The sequence below is a fragment of the Malus sylvestris genome, chromosome 8 (genome assembly GCF_916048215.2).
Source record: "Malus sylvestris chromosome 8, drMalSylv7.2, whole genome shotgun sequence".
In the NCBI taxonomy this organism is placed as follows: domain Eukaryota; kingdom Viridiplantae; phylum Streptophyta; class Magnoliopsida; order Rosales; family Rosaceae; genus Malus; species Malus sylvestris.
Window position 1 is genome coordinate 26,595,767 of NC_062267.1, and position 20,052 is coordinate 26,615,818.

The window sequence follows — 20,052 nt, forward strand, 5'->3', positions numbered from 1 at the left end:
CCTTATATAACGGCGTAAGTTTGAATATCGTCGATGACTAATCTAACAAAAACTATTGTTTGACAAAAAAGAAATTATAAATGAAAAAAAAAAGGAGAAATAAAAAAGAATTTTGCGAATTGAGCCACAATGTTTCAATCTTCATATATTGGTGAATGTGGCTTAGTCTATATCACGTCACCACATGAACGTGCAATTAGACGGTGTAATTAGACGGTGTAATTGAGATTAAATGGATACAATTCAGGAAAAAAAAAAATGGAAATTTCAGGGCTCATTTGCAAATAACCTAAAACTGTGGTGGTGCAAAATGCAGTTTACTAAAATATAAATTGAAAGCCAACGCAAACCCACTTCTGAAAATCTGGCGGACTCCACAGTCCATCTCCCAACACCAAACCCTGCTCCACTGGCAGCTCTCCCCTGTCCCCGTCGCGAGCTCAGTCGCTGTTCACCTTCAACATCTTACCACCATGAAAATGTTCAGGCGTTTCTCCAACTCTCACAATCTCGACTCTTTCTTATCACAATCCACACCCCCATTTCATTCCCCCATTGTTCCTCCCAAAACCCTAGTCTCACACGAGCCCTCTCCTCCTGGCAATTTCTCCAATTCAAATCTGCCCCACACAGAAGCTGCTTTCTCCTCTCTGAGTTCCTCGATTTCCTTATTTGGGTCAACCCCATCTTCTCAAAATTCCCAATCTTTGCTGACTATTTACTCACTCAAGCATCAATGTCACGGACGCGTTCAGCCATTTTCCACTGCGCCTTCCGATGTGTTCGAATCTTCCTCGCCGCCAAGAGCTTCGGGTTCCGATGAGGGTAATCGATTTGGGAATGTGGTTATTGATGGGATTCGACCGGATGAGACTTCAAATCAAGTTTTGGAAATTATTGATATGATCAGAATGGGTGAGAGTGATTTGAAGTCCAAGTTGAATTCCATGAATGTAAGTCTATCTCCTGCCTCCATTACTCGGGTTTTCGAGGTTTTGAATTCTGAAAAGGTACCTGCTTTATGTTTCTTTGATTGGATTAGGGATTCACAACCCATTGGTTGTTATGGGAATGAAATATGTAGCTTGGTTATTGATAATTGTGGGCGGGTAGGTGATTACCCTGCAATGCTTCAGATTTTGAAAGACTTTCAATCAGAGGAAATTCGTCTCACCCAAAAGGCATTTGGGTTTATATCTCCAAATAAGGCTTCTGTTGTCAAAGTGGTAGAGGTTTTGAATAAAGTTGGTGGACTGTGTCGGGCAACTGGAGTGCTCTCTTTGATTGAGATGTTTAGTGTCAAGGGTTTATTTGAAATGGCTGAGTTTGTGATGAAGAAAACAGAGAGGAAGAGATGTTATTACATTATAATGATCAGAGAAACTTGTCGGGGAAGAAATTTTGGCAGAGCTGTTGATATGCTTGATGAGATGAGGCAAGTGGGTTGTGACCCAGATGCCAAAACTTACAATTATCTGCTCAGTAGCTTATGCAAGAACCATAAATTTGCTGAAGCTACTAAACTATATGAAGAAATGCTAGAAAGGAATTGTCAACCTGATGGCATAACCTACGAAATATTTATTTTTTACTTATTTAAAGTTGGAAATCTTGATTTTGCAAGACAGTTATTTGATAGAATGATATTGGAGGGCATTAAACCTCGTGTTTCAACACATGCTGCCTTTGTCAAGGGTTATTTTAACTTGCGGAGATATAAGGAAGCATATAATTACGTTGTTGATTTAGCTGCTAAAGACAGTTTCTCTAGCAGTTCAGTGTACAGCTTGCTGGCAAGGCTTTATATGAAGGAAGGAAATGTAGTCGTTGCCCAAAATATTCTGACCGAAATGATTAATAAGGGTTTTAGACCAGATTATTCAGTGTATGTGAGAGTTTTGAAACGGCTGTCCAAGTCAGGCAGAAGTGGTTTGGCTGAAGATTTGGAAAGCAGGTTCTCTAGTCTAGCAGGAACTGGATGATGTATTCCAGAAAACGTGTTCGCCTTGTTTTCATGTAGATTACCTTCTGGTGTCTGTTTGCCTGTTTGTTCTTTTCCAGTTGAAGTGGTGAAATCTCCTATTATCGAACCTCCAATTGTTGAAGTGATACTCAAAAGCATTTTTGCTAGACTTAATACAAATCAGTTGAACTTTTTGGTAATTTTCCTCAACGATTTCATGTTGCTATGCAGGCTATAAGAATAAAAACATTCTATCTCCTTATTTCTTGGTGTGTTGGACTTGAGTTTCCAAAAGAAGAAAAGGTAATGCATTTTGTTATCTCTCTTTTTTTATTTATTTATAGAGTTTCCATTGTTTGGCTGGCATTCTTTTTAGAATACTAGAAATGCAGCTAGGAAGACCTTAACCCCCAGCCTTACATGTACAACGGGCAGAGGAAGCTGTTTAGGTTGTGTTAGTCAACACCCTCGTCAGCTACATTTTTGCTTCTCACATGTAATTTTTGTGCAATTTTAAAATATGTTCAACACTTGGGCTCATGCCTCACTTGGGTTTCAGAAGAATCAAGTGCTGTTGAGTCCTTAATTAGTTGCATTCGTGAGAAATATCGCTAGTTTCAAGAAAATATTTTTCGACATGGATGTACGTGTTTGTGTTCATCTTATGGATGTACTGTAAAGTACCTGGGGGCTTGGTCATTGGCCAGTTTGAAGTCTTTGGCAGAGCTTTGTAAATGCAATTCCACACTATCGACAAAGAAACCTATGCAAAGGAGAGCAAAATTGGTTGCAATAGTAGGCAGATTGAGGAGTGATCGTCAGCTGATTCCAATTGGCGTAGTAATATGACGATTTCTGTCTATTCTCAATGCATCTTGTGCCATTCTTTTTCAGTGTCTTAACACATATATTCATGTAATGTGATCGCGAGTCTAGAAACTTTTGATAGTTTGTTTAGTATTTGCAACACAGTGAAAGAAGTTGAGTTCCATCTTTTACCTTTTGAATGTTCCTCTTTTACAGGTTCACTTGAATTGTATGCTATATGTTTTGAGAATGAGATGGCTTCGATATTAGTTGTTGCTACCAACAGAACTACTACCAGAGGCACAAATTATAGATCCCCACGCGGAATCCCTGTTGATCTCCTTGATCGCCTGCGTATTGTTACCACCCATCCTTATACAGAGGCTGAAATCCATAAGATTTTGGAAACCAGATGCCAAGAAGTTGAAATGTCGGAGGAGGCAAGGCATTTGTTGACCAAGATTGGTGTTGATGCATCCTTGAGATATGCTATCCATCTCATAACAGCTTCTGCGTTATAAATGTGATGACACGTTCATGATCCTGCTGCGTTAGCCCAATTGATCTTATACGGGACAGTAGTCACCACGGCTTTGGAGAGTTAAAGTCCCGGCTCAGCATCTCGAGTCTACACAGAAACTCGGAACTGCAACAATGCAGACACCGAGAAACAATGAGTCATCTATACAACAACAACAAACCTTTTATTTCACTGACTAGGGTTGGCTATATGAAGCTTTATCCCAATAAGTCATCTATATATACAAAAAAATATAATTAGTGAGTTTGCTGGAACAAGACAACGATGGGGAAGGGAAAGTAAACAAGAAGAGGACATTAGATAGCAAGTGAAATAGAGGTATGGTGCGTTGGTTCCCTTTAAGTAGACCTGTAAACGGGTCGGGTTTATTGGGTTTGGATCGGGTTCAACCTAACCCGTTAAGTTAACGGGTCATCCGGATCCAATCTGTTAAGCTAACGGGTCATCCGAACCCGACCCGTTAAGCTAACGGATCATCCGTTTCACCCGTTAACAATTATTATTATTATTTTTTTTTTGCATAAAGTTTTTTTTTTGTTATTAAGACTTTACTAAAATTATTAAAATATCCTCAACTAACGGATGCTAACCGGTGTTAACGGATCCTAACGGGTTGACCCAAAGTGACCCGTTATTTAACGGGTTGTTAACGGGTTCACCCATTAGCTACCCGACCCGTTAAGCATCCACCCAAATACAAATATTAACGGGTTGGGTCGGGTCGGGTTAACGGGTTGGGTCTAAAATGCCAGGCCTACCTTCAAGTATGTGGAAGGGTGGGGTGGGTGGGGGGAGTCTCCTCACTTTGCGAGGGTCAGGGGGCGAGAGGAGGGAGAACTTTCATCGCATGCAGTCTTACATTTGCTTTACAAAATGACTATTTTCACGATTTAAACTTGTGATATTTCAATTACAAAGGAGCAACATTTGTCTTGTGCCAAGGATAATAACCTTCACTAACAACTATTAACCTTCACAACCAAATATGATAAGATCTTGCATGTTTTGTTAATATTCATAGGGAGTTGCGGTGCAAAGTAACTTTTTTGTACTACTAATAAAAGCTCTTAAACACATCACAATATGACGTGGCGCCTAGCTAGTCTGTTCGAGTTCCGAAGTTCCAATATCCTGATATCCTAATAAATGTACTATGGTTTCACCGCACACCTCAAGCTGATAAGGCTCGTGCTTTACAAGGATCGGTCGAACGTCTATCGTAGTTAGTTTTAACTTTACGAAAATTGGGTGGAACGTCTATCGTAGTTAATCTTATCCTTATTTTACAAAGAGATTGTTTTCATAACTCGAACCCAGTATCACAAAAGAACAATATTCCTGTTTCACTGTGCATGGATTACAACACGTATTTCAAGTAATTACTTTTTAAAGAAAAACAATAAAACTTTTAATGACATCCATTTGCAGAAATTCATCGTTGCGCCATCCTTTAAGGAGAATCGGCTAAAGACAATCCACCACTCACTAAATCCACATCTCTCTTTTTGGACTTTCCTTGCTAGTTACGATATGGGAGAGGGAGAGCATGAAATCACTTTAGAGGAGGCACTAATATCTTCCACGTTGAGAAAGCAAGGGCTGCAGGAAATGGAAGGGAAATGGAGGGAGTTCCTGAAAGAGCTTAAGAAGGTGAGCTACATGGCAGCGCCGATGGTGGCTGTCATGGTGATGCAGTACCTTATACAGGTTGTTCCCGTGATGATGGTTGGACATGTCGACCAGCTCTCTCTTTCCGGGGTCTCCATCGCCACCTCTTTCACTAGTGTTACTGGCTTCAGTCTTCTTGTAAGTCCCTATCTCTTTTTTCTCCTTTAAGTGCAATCCCTGCATCCTGTTCATATTGATATTAATATCTTGTGCTCTAGCTCCTTGCATTTTTAAACAACTATCTTCAAATTTCAGTGAAAAGGTAAACGAAAAAGGTTACCAAGGGGTTGGAAGATACTATCGTAACCAAATTATTGCTAATCTATTGTGTGATGTAGCTCTAACCCGCCCCCTACTACCGATATCATCGTGCAAAAATATAATAATATCAGACTATTGATGTAAGGATGTAATATCAAACGATTTGGACCACGTTTAACCAAAAAAAATAAAAAAAATACCACTAGATTGCAATTAACCCTTCATACCAATTCCAATTGTTGGGTTCAGTAACATTGAAATTTTATTTAGATTATCCAAATTTATTTTTCAAAACATTTTAACTTAAAAATATTAAAATTCCAATAAAGAATGAAAAATCACTAAATCTATCTCATCCTTACAAATGTGCTACATGAAAGAACATGAAAAACCAAACAACCTACCCCATTCTTAAATACAAACACATAAACTGGGTAGAAAGAAAAAAATGGAAGAATTGTACGATGAAAGCGAATTTTGTGTGGATGTTTGAACAAAAACATAGGTATATAGAGTTTTTCAGTGAATTTTGTTTTTTTTAAATTATTTGAGCCGTTGGATTTAATAGTCATTGGCATTTCCACAAGTGCGACAATGACAGCAACTGTGTCTTAGCCACTATGCTTGCTCATTTTTTGGGCTAAAAATAAGTTTTAATACAAAACCTTTTTTTAGCCCAATGATTAGAGAAGCTTTGAGAGGTTTAGGACTCAAATTTTGAGTTTTAACCCAACCACTGGAGTGGGTCTTAGATAGATTTATTATATTTTCATCCAAAAACTGTGCAATGATATGAGTTGCCCGGAGAAATCGTGTTCTACAAGCTGGAAACTCAAATATGTTGATAAAATCATAAATTTTTCTTTTGGCTCAATTGTTACTTAGTCGTCAAGTGACCTTAAGTTACTCATGATGTATAATTAATCTTTGAAAATGTTGCAGTTTGGTCTAGCTGGTGCACTGGAGACTCTGTGTGGACAAGCATATGGGGCACAGCAATATCAAAAGCTTGGAATTCATACTTACACCTCCATCCTCTGTCTCTGTCTCGTCTGTCTCCCAATATCCCTCCTATGGGTGTTCACAGACAAACTTCTAAATTTGATAGGTCAAGATCCTTTAATCTCCAAAGTAGCACACAAATACTCAGTCTGTCTCATCCCTAATCTTTTCTCATACGCCATTCTTCAATCGCTCATCCGGTATTTCCAGACGCAGAGTTTGATTCTTCCGATGTTGTATAGCTCAGGTGCAACTCTGTGTTTGCATATACCTCTTTGTTGGGCTTTCACCCTTAAACTGAACTTAGGAAGTGTTGGAGCAGCGTTAGCAATAACCTTCTCTTACTGGTTTAATGTGATTGTACTCGGGTTTTACATGAAGTATTCGGTGGCATGTGAAAACACTCGTGCTCGTGTGCTTTCAGTAGGAGTCATTCGAAACGTTAAAGAATTCTTCTGCTTTGCTATTCCATCAGCTGCAATGGCTTGGTAATCAATTCCTCTTTTCTTTCTCTTTCTAACAAGATAGTAGTGTTTGGTTTCTTTTGCCCGTGTCTGCAAGGGCGCGCAATCATACATATATAACAAAAGTTTTAACAGTCATATTGTAAATCTAAACCATTAATCAGATTCTTACGTTCATGAATATATCATCTAAGTTGACTATCGGACAACATAAGTGTAGCAAGAAAATTACTCTAGCACGTTTATGGAATAGTTGGGAGCAGCCTCTCCATAAATGGGGGTAAGGCTAGCCGACATTCACCTCTCCCAGACCCTGCGTAAAGCGGGAGCCTTGTGCACTGGGTACGACGTTTATGGAATAGGAATTGGAATCAGTATGATTCTTAAGTTCCTTGGGCCTACTATAACATGGGTGTTGAAATGACTTCAGTTTCTAACTTCCCGTGTTACCAACACATATGGAATCGGAAAAAGTGTGGGTTCCCCCCTTAAACTCCGTAATTTAACACATAAAAACCAATAATCAAATCAACTGAGGAGGGTAGTAGATTCGATTCCCTTTCCTTACTGTCTCTATTTCATGTTAACAAGCATGCAGATACATGTATTCAATTCCCTGTTGGCCTTTTTTCTAATTGACATGCTACACATTTGTAGTCTTGAATGGTGGTCCTATGAGGTGCTTATTTTGCTTTCTGGGCTGTTAGCAAATCCGAAACTGGAGACATCAGTGCTTTCTATATGGTATGTTTCCTTCATAATTATCTAATGTCTTTGATACATTTTGAAGATTATGCAGCATGCTAATGGTTTTTCATTTCCATCGAGTTTGAGCAGCTTTACAGTTACTTATATGCACTACTACGTACCATATGCTTTTGGAGCCACAGCAAGGTATGCCCTTAACCTGATCCTGATAACGGCAAAGAGAATTTTAATTCAAATTCGTATCTAAATTGTTTTCAAAGAATACTTTTGCCGATTTTGTAGCACTAGGGTTTCAAATGAGTTAGGAGCTGGGAATCCTCGTGCTGCTAAAGTGACAGTCTGTGCTGTTACAGTTCTTGCAATCATGGAAATGATTGTTGTAAGCACAACTCTTTTCTCTTACCGCCATAATCTCGGATATGCATTCAGCAAAGACAAGGAGGTAGTGGAGCGTATTGCAGATATGGGTCCTCTTATTAGTCTTTCCATTGTTATGGATGGGTTACAAGCACTACTTTCAGGTTTGTTTCCCAAACTTCACTTCCACTCCTTCTTTAGAGGGTCATTGGTGCCTCTTTGTTTCCCAAACTTCACTTCCACTCCTTTAGAGGGTCATTGGTGCCTCTAGGAACTAGAAAAAAGAGATACCGATATAAATTTGTGTTCTGCCAAGGCGCTGGGCTCACATATCACGTAAGGAGTCTGGCGCAGTGCACGATTTGTACCTCTTGCATTTTCAGCCGTATTTTAAATATTCATACAAAGCCTCTGAAATCTAGGAGACATGCTCATGACGGTTGATTTTGTTTCAAATTAGGGGTTGCTAGAGGAACAGGATGGCAGAACATAGGAGCTTATGTAAATCTGGGGGCATATTATTTGGTTGGCACTCCTGTGGGTGTAGTGCTTGCCTTTGTTGTGCACTTGAGAGCCAAGGGCCTTTGGATTGGATTATTGACAGGGTCTACTGTTCAGGCTATCCTGCTTACTCTTAAAACTAGTCTCACAAATTGGCAAAAGCAGGTTCAAGCTCTCTTTCACCAATTATTTTTTCGTTATTACACATACAACACTTTTCCAGTATGGTTTACCAATCACACAGCTGATTATTTTCTCGGCACTGACAGAAGCAGTTTTATCATCACCAACAATGTCAAACTTGCCCCAAGCATGATATGTTAACTAATTAAGCTCATGTGGAATGATGCAGGCTTCACTTGCAAGAGAGAGGATGCTGAAAGAGGTCGTACGTACCTAGAGAGGAATCAGTTGGATAATATATATATATATATATATATATAATCTCCAAAAAGAGGAGAAGACTTAACATACAGTTTCAGGAGTAATTCATGAGAAGGAGCATCTAGCAAGTTTCTATAAAAAGGACATATAAATCCACGTTGTACTCTTTTATGTTCGACTAGGTTTATGTCTCATAGGGTTTTCCAAAACAAGATTTTAACGAAGCATCATAAATGCGTACGACACCATTTCAATTGTCTAGAAGAATGCAGTACTCTTTTTTCCTTCCCTTTAGTTTTGCCCACTATGTTTTTCAAGTAAAGGTTTTAACAAGGCAAGGCGCAACTATGTCTTTTTTGAGATAGAGATGAAAGTCCAACACAAAATCTATTCTCTTTTTAAGCTGTATTCTAAGCTGAAAGAATTCTTCCGGTTTGCTATTCCTTTAGCTATAATGACCTGGTAATCAACTCATGTTTTCTTCCCCTCTTCAAGAAAATTATGGTCTTGGATTTCTTGAGTTATATGACACACACTCATACAGCGAAGTGTTCTGTTGGCAGACTGTAAACATAGACCATTGATTAGCTAATTCTTTCATGAATATGTGGTCGATATTGCCTTTCAGGTAAACATCGCGTTAATCCTTCTTTCTTAGAGGGTCACCTCTATATTGACTTTCAAGTTTGTTTCCTAAACATCGCGTTAATCCTTCTTTCTTTAGAGTCACTACTTGTAAAACCATGTCTCGAATTATATATGTTGGCATATTAACGGAGTTATAAAATGACCAGTTTGCCTCCTATCACTTACCCAATCTGGTTTCCTTTTTGGATTTTCTCCAAATTCTTCCCCTCTCTTTGCTTGCCACGTGGCATCACCGCACCCCCATCTCTTTTCTCTCTCATTCTCTCATTCTTTCCTTTTCCCCGAGCCCTCTCACTCTCTCTCTCTCTCTCTCTCTCTTGCACACTATCTCCCTCTCCTCGATCTACACACACACACACACACACCATCATCACCACCTGTTGGCAGTGACAACAACCCTCGACCTCAACCAAACACCTAACAAATCGTTTCTCTTTCCCAACATCGTTGCAGTCACGGTACAAGCATTTTTCGACAAAGGTAAGTCGAAATCACCCTTCAATCTCCTTCCTCCATAGTCTAGACTGCTTGGTTATTGAATGGAAAATGGTTTTGGTGAAGGTTTAAGCACGAAAACAACTCAGGGAAGCATTTTTCAATTTTCCCGTGAAATACCGTAGGTTTCAGGACATTTTCCGGTCGTCTCCGATGCCAACTCCAACCCATCTTGGTACGACTTGGATCCCTACTATTTTATCTTCATTTTGGCTTTTGTATGATGAAATTTGGTTAAGGTTTGACCCTAAAACGGAGTCAGGGAGATTCCCGACCAAATCTCCAGCCTTCTCCCTTGCAAAACCGGGTTGAGACCTAAACCCAAGCCTTGGGCCGGGTTTTCAGGCCCAAAACCCAAATGAAACAAGGCCTTTGGGTCGTAATGACTTGGGCATTTGGCCTATTAAACCCTCGGCCCAAACCCTTAGAACCCAAACCAAAAATCCTTTGAACCCAGGCCCTTAGACTGTACAAACTAGGGCATTCGGCCCGTTAAAACTAGCCCAAACCCTTTGGACCCAAGTCCAAAGCTCAGGCCCAAACCTAACAAACCCTAGGCCCAAACCAACTAACCTAGACCCCAGGTAGCGTGTAAGCTTGTGTGTGGGTGCGCATGAGAGGGGCTGCCCGTGTTGACACGTAGAGCACATACGCCACCGTCCACGGTGACGCCGGTGAATTTTCCAGCCACCCACAGCGGCGTGTGGCTACCGGAGCCGCCACTTTGCGGTGGGGCGTAAGGGTACTTGAGGTCCCCCCTTATGTTTTTCGACGTCCTTGATGCGAAATATATAAGCACACAAATTTAACCCTCTTTTGACAATTGTAGTACAAGTATAAGTAGGGATCGTTCTGGACCGGGGATTAGGAGGGCTTGCTAATAACCTCTAAACTGACTTAAAAATATAAAACTAAATTTAAAAACACTTAACAAGACTCACAAGACTCAAAGCAAACTTAAAATACTCAAAACAACTTAAAACAACCAAATAAACTTAAACTTGACACTAGGAATGACTTTGGACGAAAATTGACTTTTACTTGAATCAAAACATTTAAAAACACAAATTAAAACAAATTCTAACTAATTAGACACACTAAAGTAAAGGGGGATTGAGTTTTGGACGAAGTTGAAACAAACAAACAAGTATGAAAAACTAGACAGATTGTAAAACAAATTTGAGAAATAAGATGATGGATAGGATAGCTAGAGGCTTTTTCTCCACACATGATATGTATGCAAATAACTCGATTTCCAGTTACTACTTCATTGAATTATGAATGACAATGCTCCAAATTAACCGTGACATCACTAATTAACTCTCAGATTTTCCTTGTTTTATTGGATTTGATGACATCATTTGACAACCCAAAACACTCTTCTAAAGTTCCCTACATGACATCATAATAGAGATACAATCAAAGATCATTACGTTTAATGAAAATCATAAGCATTGACAAAGCACTTGCAACTATGACATCATGTCACTCATGCTAGGAATTGAACTTAACGCAATCGTTTATAAGCGACCTTCACTACATGTGAATATAAGTTTGTAATGATTATGTGAAACTTCCTTATATTCTAGCAACGGATTTATGCATGCCAATTAAGTGTCGACCCTTAATCAACAAATACAAATAAGTTATCAATCAAATAGTTAAGCTAATTGCATTTACGATTCAAGAGTTCATAACTAGAATTTATCAAATCATATTACACACATAATCATGGCTTTGAAATCACCCCTAGCCAAAAGGGGTTTAACCACTCATCTTCACAACAAAACAAAATAAAATAAATTTAAACATTGGAAACAAAAGAAAGAAAACACCTAAACGCTCCAACGATCCAAGTTGGACAGCAAGCACATCCAAGCACTTACCTTCCCTTCTTTTGCTACGGCACAAGGTGTTGGTAAGTGTTTGAAGGTTTGTTTGTATGGAGGAATGGATGTGAAGATGAATGGATGTGTTTGGATTCATCTCCCCTTGATGAAGGGTGGATGAATGTATTTATAGACTAGGAAGAGGATGTAGTGGGTGGTGGTAATGAGTGGATGTAGTGGTAGGTGAATGTGTTGGGTGGTTGAAAGGAGTGGATGTGTTGGGTGAAATGAGTGGATGTAGTGGTAGGTGAATGTGTTGGGTGGTAGAAATGAGTGCATGTGTTGGGTGAAATGAGTGGATGTAGTGGTATGTGAATGTGTTGGGTGGTAGAAATGAGTGGATGTGTTGGGTGAAATGAGTGGATGTAATGGTAGGTGAATGTGTTGGGTGAAATGAGTGGATTTAGTGGTAGGTGAATGTGTTGGGTGGTAGAAATGAGTGGATGTGTTGGGTGAAATGAGTGGATGTAGTGGTAGGTGAATGTGTTGGGTGAAATGAGTGTGCTAAAATGGTTATTTATAGGGAGATGATGATGCACAAACTTCAAATTTCATCCATTGCTTTTGCTCCAAGCATAAGCTATCCATTCCATGCCCAAAAATGCTCCAAAATGCTCCAAATGCACTTCTTTGCCATATTAACCCTTTGGACCTACAAACACACGAAAATAGCTTAAAATACATAATTAACTAAGAAATAACAACATAAATGCATGAGAACAAGCTAACCCAATTGCAGTCACGGTACAAGCATTTTTCGACAAAGGTAAGTCGAAATCACCCTTCAATCTCCTTCCTTCATAGTCTAGACTGCTTGGTTATTGAATGGAAAATGGTTTTGGTGAAGGTTTAAGCACGAAAACAACTCAGGGAAGCATTTTTCAATTTTCCCGTGAAATACCGTAGGTTTCAGGACATTTTCCGGTCATCTCCGATGCCAACTCCAACCCATCTTGGTACGACTTGGATCCCTACTATTTTATCTTCATTTTGGCTTTTGTATGATGAAATTTGGTTAAGGTTTGACCCTAAAAAGGAGTCAGGGAGAATCCCGACCAAATCTCTAGCCTTCTCCCTCGCAAAACCGGGTTAAGACCTAAACCCAAGTCTTGGGTCGGGCTTTCAGGCCCAAAACCCAAATGAAACAAGGCCTTTGGGTCGTAATGACTTGGGCATTTGGCCTATTAAACCCTCGGCCCAAACCCTTAGAACCCAAACCCAAAATCCTTTGAACCCAGGCCCTTAGACTGTACAAAATAGGGCATTCGGCCCGTTAAAACTAGCCCAAACCCTTTGGACCCAAGTCCAAAGCTTAGGCCCAAACCTAACAAACCCTAGGCCCAAACCAACTAACCTAGAGCCCAGGTAGCGTGTAAGCTTGCGTGTGGGCGCGCATGAGAGGGGTTGCCCGTGTCGACGCGTAGAGCACATACGCCACCGTCCACCGATGAATTTTCCAGCCACCCATAGAGGTGCGTGGCTACCGGAGCCGCCACTTTGCGGTGGGGCGTAGGGGTACTTGAGGTCCCTCCTTATGTTTTTCGACGTCCTGAATCTATTTATAACGTCCATTTGCAAAAATTCAATCATTATGGTAGAGTTTTATTAATTGGACCCTTTATTTGTTTAGGTGCGATTATTAGAGGGGATTCCGTCATTCTTATTTCGCACGGCTCTTCGACAACGGAGTATCTGTGAGTGGACCCCTTCTAAAATGCATAATTTAATAGTATAAATGCATACATGAAAAAGCATGATTTAATGATTACGTTTTATGAGTAAATTAGATTTATACTTTATTATTATCATGCTTTACTGAGACTATTTTGGAATACCATACTTTATCGAATTTATGTTCTTTGTACTAGATATGATGGATGACTATATACTATTTATGAACATGTTTTTACACTCTTTATAGTATATATGATGGATGACTATATACTATGAAGATGTTTTGAGATATATGTACTTATGTTGGAAAGATTATATTCAATGTTTTTGTGCATATCTAGTGGTCACTGTCATGCCTACGGGCGTATGTTATACCTACGGGTGTATGTCCTGCCTACGGGCTTGTGACGGTCCTGCCTATAGGCGTATGTTCTGTCTACAGATGTATGTCCTGCCTACGGGAGCGTGATGGAGAGCCTTCAGGCAATTATGATACCACTAGTTAGCACACTAAATATGATATATATTTTAAGAAAGGTTTTATGGCATACTAGTGTTTCCGGAAACCTATTACATATTATGCTATTAGTTTTCATAAACTTTTGGGGTTAGTAAGTTGTTGAATAACTATGTTTGCACTACTTATACATTAACTTGGTCCACTCATGTTTGTTTTGCGCCCCCTCAGGACATTGGAACAAGGCTTATGATCCAAGCTATGAGGCGTTCCCCTACCAGTGACATCATGCCATCCTTTCTGCTTCGACATCATTGTAATAGCATTTTCCCCTTGTATTCTGAATTAGATGTATGCTCTGAACATGTCATGCATTATCACTATCATTATCATTGTTGGTAGTTGAATATTATTATATTATTTTATAAGGTTTATGTTGGAATATTACATTGCGTAGTTCGCGCCAAATTTACATGCATGTTTCACATGTTCTCAGCATATGCATTCATTAAATGGCTTGCGTCACCCTTGGGTGTTGGCCAGCATGTGGCCATCCCAATATCCCTCGGACATCAAGATCGAGGCGTGTCACTGCTGCATCTAGGAACTGGAAAAGCACTTGCGTTCACCAAGCACGCTGGGCTCATATTTCACATACGGTATCCATCATAAAGTTTCATACCTATAGGCAGTGCACAAGATGTAGAAATGTTTTTGTATGAGCATACATAATCTTTTGTGGTGAGGGTGGAGAAGAGAGGAAAGGGTTAAGGAATGACCATGCATGATGTTATGGTGTAAGTATTGTGACCACAGAGGGCTCTTATTTTGAATATTCATACAATGCCTTCAAAGATGGCAAGTCTTGGTGCAGCGAAAGGGTTGCTCCTCTGTGACCAAAAGGTCACATGTTCGAATCGTCAAAACGGTTTATTTGCAAAGGTTTATGGTTTATTCTAAGCTTTATCAATATCGACTAACGTAGAATAAAGCTTAAGAAAAAAAGATTAGGTTTTGCAAGGGTTTAGGGTTTAGGATAAAGCTTAAGAATAAAGCTTAAACCATAAACCCTAAACACTAAACCCTAAATCCTAAACACTATGGTTTTCAAGTAAAGCTTTATTCTAAACTTTCTAACAGTAAATATCAAGATCGACCAGCTTGTCATCAAGCACCACAAACTTGAGTTCGATCTGGTGCTTGTTATCATGCTCAACGATGACTTTGTTCGGCTTCTTGGTGATGACAGCCATACTTTTGGAGGTTTGGGCTACCTGTCCCTGTTTGGGACTCAATCCATTTGATGAAGAACAAGTTGGTCTGGACATGGCCGCTGCTCCCAAACCCCCTAAGAGTTTGTAGCCCTACTCTGTTGTACATCTTTAGCTTCTTCTTTTTCTTCTTCAATTGAATTTTTTTTGTCCGGAAGGTGTTTGTTGAAATTCCTTTGTTGTCACTCTTGGAAGTTTAAATAAGAGATATTTATAAGCATTGGGGAAAACTAACCGGCGTGATAAAAACCCAACTATATAACCAATTTGCTTCTCTGAAATTTGCCCTTTTATTTATACCCGATAACCGTGGATAAACGTCCGAGTGGAGCAGATTTAAGAATGAAAATTCGGGTATTCTTCGGATATGGGGAAAAAACCGTAAATATTATTCAGTTATGGTTTTGAATATGGTTAAAGGAGTCCCCAATATGCACCTATCCTTGAATCTGCCCAAATAATATATTACAATAGGAAGGATTTGTGGCACTACTTTCTTTTTGCAACTTTTGACGCACATTTTTGTGGACCCACTTCATAATGTGTTTCAACGTTCAGCCTCCTTTCTCTGTAGTCTTGGGTTCTTCAAGAGACAATCGGATGCATCTTTATTTATCCACCACTCCTTTACATGCTCACTCTATGTTTTGGTGTCTGTACATGACCATATTCTAACAGGTCCCAACTCTGATGCAGTTCGAAAGTTTATACATTTGTGCACTACCTTTACCAGTCGCAAGTTAGGGGAGCTTAATTTCTTTATCGGCACGGAGGTCATTTGACATGGCAATCATCTATCTCTCTTTCAAACTTGTTATGCCTCACAATTATTGAAGAAATTCAAAATAGAATTATGTAAGCCATGCCTTACACCATTTCTCTCCTCTACACGCTTGTCCGCTCATAATGGCTATCCTATCTCTGATCCTGAAACATATTGAAGCATGGTTGCTAGTCTACAATATTTGACTTTGACACACTACAATATCACCTATATTGTCAATCAAGTTTGTTAGTACATGCACAATCTCAAATCACCTCATCTTTAGGCTGTCAACGCATCTATTGCTATATAAAAGGCACCGTTGAGCATGGTCTTCTCTTCCGTTCATCCCATGATTTCTCTCTTCGTGAATTTTCCAAAGCTGACTGGGTGGATTCCATTGATGATTGTCAGTCCATAAATGGTGCTTGCATATTTCTTGTCTCAATCTCCTTACTTGGATAACCAAAAAGAAGTCCACTGTACATGTCTCGCTCTAACTCAGATGCCACGACTGCAGCTGATACGATAGTTTTGTTATCTCTTTTGTGAACTAGGCATTCCACTTCGCACTCCACCATGCATCTTTGTCGACAATGTTTCAACTCTTTTTTTCGGTAACATGGAAGAAGAAAAAGAAAAACTAAGGAATAACTAATCTAGTTGTAGCAACTCCAGAGCAATCATCGGAAATAGTTTGAACTAAACAAGGAGGAGGTTATGCAAGCTCTTGAAACTCCATCTCACAATTTAAACCCAATTTGACTAACTCGTCAACTACAAAATTACGCTCTCTATAAATATGTTGCACATTACAATTCTAATTCTCTATGATTAAACTTCTGCATTCCGAGACAAGACCATAAAGAGGATAATATTAACGATAGGCGAACCATGAATGAGTGAGATTGCCAAAGAATAATCAACATCTACAATAAGATGAGAGAAATTTCTAGCTTTCACTATCTTCAACCCATAAAACAAAGCCCAAAGATTAGCATGGAGAACTTCCCCAACTCATTTTTTAGCAATAAAACTAATGATCCGTTACCATGCCAATCTCTAATTAATTCCCCACTTCCAATCACCCCATTAGAACCAAGCCTAGCACCATCCACATTTAACTTAAAGGTCCTAGAAGGAGAAGGAACCCAAGCCAAGAGAACCTGCACATGGTTGTGTTTACTCGAGATGCTAACACATGGCCGCTAATCCTATTTTTCATGTGCGTACTAGTCACGCAGAGATTGACTAACACTTTGTTTGTGAGCTTATCGTTGAAAGAGTCCTTCATACTCAACACATCTCTTCTTATAAACAAATTGCTGATGTCTTCACCAAATGACTTATCCGTGAACAGCTCTTTCCTTATTTCCAAGCTCAATCTACACTTTGTTCCGTTTCGCTTGAGGGGGGATAGCATTGTCCAATCAACCTCTAATCTCTCCAATGAATCTACTATTAAACTGTGATTCCACCAATCTCTCCTTATTGTTGTAAGCAAGGGTGGAGCCAAGTACAAGGCTCCCCTAGGCTATAGCATAGGGAGAGTTTGGTTCTTCAAGCTTAAAAATATTAATTTTTGGGTTCGTTTATGTTTTTTAATTGTCATATTCTACTTAATAAATGAATTTTTTTATTAGTAAGGCTGTTTTTAAGAATAATAAGAGCTAATAGATGTTAAATAAACTCATCGCTTTAACCAATATTATATTTAATAGTAATAAATTAAAACTTCCATACCACAAATGGTTCCTTATGTTATTCACTTGAAGGCTAGAAACCTATAGCATAAAATTCTTGCTTTAAATTACTACATTCAAGTTTTTACTATTATATAACTTTATGTAGGCAACATAAGATTAAAAATTTGATTTCGTAGTAATAATTTTAACTTAGCCCACCCACCGAATAATTTCTGGCTACGCCATTGGTTGTAAGTAAATAATCAATAGTTATTAGTTGCCTGTTACAAGTTATACAAAGTCAACTATTTGATTATATATCTGTATCAATAGAATGAGCAAAGGGTTCATCAAGTATTTACTCCATAACACAGATTCTTATTCTTTGCTCTATTTCCTTATTTCTGCCATTCTCTATTTCTCTATATATAATATATGCACAAGGGGCCTATTTTTTAAAATGATTTTGTCAAGCATGTAGTGCTGTCCTTGATAAGTTTTAAGCATGTAGTGCTGTCCTTGATAAGTTTTAAGTACCATTAACCACTGAAAGATTCAATTTTAATTATCAACTTCTGATCAGGTTTGAATTATAGTTCTTCTTGGTCTCCTCATTCATAAGATTGACATGCTAATAACTCAACATAAATTTTCTCTAACAGTAATAGTGAAAAACTGAACTGAATTTTATTTTGGGATGATGCTATTACTTAAACACTCTCTATAATACGGGTGATGCTCACACATAATACTAGAGCTCATATTTATCAAAGAGTGTGTCGACGGATGTGTTATTTTTGTTTGCCGGGATAGTTTTGTTGTTTATTTTTATTATCTACTAGACCAATCATAGGAAAAGGGAACAAAATGCATTCATACTTAATAACCATTTCTCAACAATTTCATATTTGTCATCTCTCAGAAATAGGCATGAAATTTTGTACATCTGTGACTTCTTTTGTTTTGAGGGAGGGTGGCCCTTATAGATGAGACTCCTTTGAGCTAGAGTTATTGTTTAACACTTCTTACTTTGGCCTCTGATGTAACGTTTCCATTTGAATTCTATCGTTTGAAAAAATGTAATAAGTGATTGCCCATACACACTAGTATTATTGCGTAATCTCAATGACAAATTATTTGCATTACATCAAATAATGTAAACAATGGGAGCAATAAAAATTAAATCACACGATCGAGTACACTCTTCTAAAGCTGATTTAAAAAGTAGCCAAAGAGTTTGTGGTCCTTCTTCACACAACACAAATCGATCCAACCTCACCTACTACCAACCAGAACTAATGCTTGATCAATCATCAGTGTCCCTCCAATCCAGATGTTTAAAAATTGGATCACCAAGAAAGTTGGTGTTTCCTCAAACCATATATATATGATTGTTCCATCAACAATTAAATCATTTTAATCTGCTAATTTTGTCAATCAATTCGAAACAAATTAAGCTCAAACTTTACCAAACTTTTTATAAGGTAGACTTGTCCCCATCTTTTTTTTTAATGAAACTGTATATGTTTGGAAGATTTATTTGAATATATAGCTCATATATTTTAGTCAAACTACGTCCCAAACATGTATTTTATAATAAAAATAATTGTATATGATAATAATTTTAGGAAATTAATATATGTAGTTCATATTTTGTCATTGTACTAAACGTTAATTACCTAATTAAGGATCCCAAAGAGAGTCATTTGGCATATCCTCCCACTGATTCTCAAAGTCATCAGAGAACATCGTAGGCTCTGCCATTTGCATCCACATTTTAGGCGAGTCCAAGGGTGACTCGTTGATCGCTTGGATTTGAGACGGCGAGAGCCCCACTGTCACCGGCCCGACGTTTGAGCTGGAGCCCTCAACCTGATCATGACCTTCAACCGCACCAGCACCACTACCTCTCAGCATCAAGGCTGCTTCCTGTGCCGCCGTGCGTATGTCATCGGGGGTTGAGCTGGCGGGGCGAGGCAATTTACTGACAAGTTCAGGGAAGTTGAGCCTTGCGTCGCGACCCCTGAAATGTAACGCGGCCACATCATATGCGGCGGCGGCCATCTCTGGTGTCTCGAAGCTGCCTAACCAAATTCGGGTTTTGGTTCCGGGCTCACGGATTTCCGACACCCATTTGCCCCATTTTCTCTTGCGGACGCCTCTGTAGGTCGAAGAGGCAGGGCCGGAGGCATTGCTAGAATTGGCGGGATCTCCCATGCATGCAGAGAAATGATAGCAGAAACGTTAAAATTGGTGTTTGTGTTTGAAAATTAATTAACTTTGAAGCAATGGTAGTACAATTATAAAACACATTGGTTGGTGAAAGTGTGATCCAGTTGATACGTATTTATAGATGCGAACGTCTTACGATTTTTGAACGATACGTGGTCGCATAACATGAAAGTAAGTGAGCTTCCACGCAGTTGCCTTGTTCAGGTGCCTGCTTGCAGAATTATCTTTTCTATTTGTCGAAGAATCTAAAAAATAAATCAACAAAAAATATTTGAAATTATA

General features: G+C 38.9%; 2 protein-coding genes across 2 annotated transcripts; one reads left to right on the forward strand and one right to left on the reverse strand.

The window, feature by feature from the left end:
• The first annotated feature begins 4,841 nt into the window (after positions 1–4,841).
• On the forward strand, positions 4,842–8,672 carry LOC126631488 (protein DETOXIFICATION 14-like). Its single transcript, XM_050301608.1, has 7 exons — positions 4,842–5,117; positions 6,183–6,730; positions 7,364–7,450; positions 7,544–7,600; positions 7,697–7,935; positions 8,232–8,437; positions 8,625–8,672. Exons 1-7 carry the CDS (start codon positions 4,842–4,844, stop codon positions 8,670–8,672), a joined length of 1,461 nt encoding a protein of 486 aa, XP_050157565.1.
• Positions 8,673–18,625: 9,953 nt separating this feature from the next.
• On the reverse strand, positions 18,626–20,052 carry LOC126632138 (ethylene-responsive transcription factor ERF021-like). Its single transcript, XM_050302380.1, has 2 exons — positions 19,907–20,052; positions 18,626–19,748 (listed from the first exon to the last, which is right to left on the reverse strand). Exons 1-2 carry the CDS (start codon positions 19,935–19,937, stop codon positions 19,222–19,224), a joined length of 558 nt encoding a protein of 185 aa, XP_050158337.1. The 5' UTR covers positions 19,938–20,052; the 3' UTR covers positions 18,626–19,221.

Bases quoted from the DNA above. Each gene is read 5' to 3' on its own strand.
- LOC126631488 (XM_050301608.1), top strand. From the start codon at position 4,842: ATGGGAGAGGGAGAGCATGAAATCACTTTAGAGGAGGCACTAATATCT. The intron at 5,118-6,182 runs GTAAGTCCCTAT...AAAATGTTGCAG, and splicing joins TTACTGGCTTCAGTCTTCTT to TTTGGTCTAGCTGGTGCACT. The intron at 7,601-7,696 runs GTATGCCCTTAA...CCGATTTTGTAG, and splicing joins GCTTTTGGAGCCACAGCAAG to CACTAGGGTTTCAAATGAGT.
- LOC126632138 (XM_050302380.1), bottom strand. From the start codon at position 19,937: ATGTTATGCGACCACGTATCGTTCAAAAATC. The intron at 19,749-19,906 runs GTAAGACGTTCG...CATGCATGGGAG, and splicing joins CCACGTATCGTTCAAAAATC to ATCCCGCCAATTCTAGCAAT.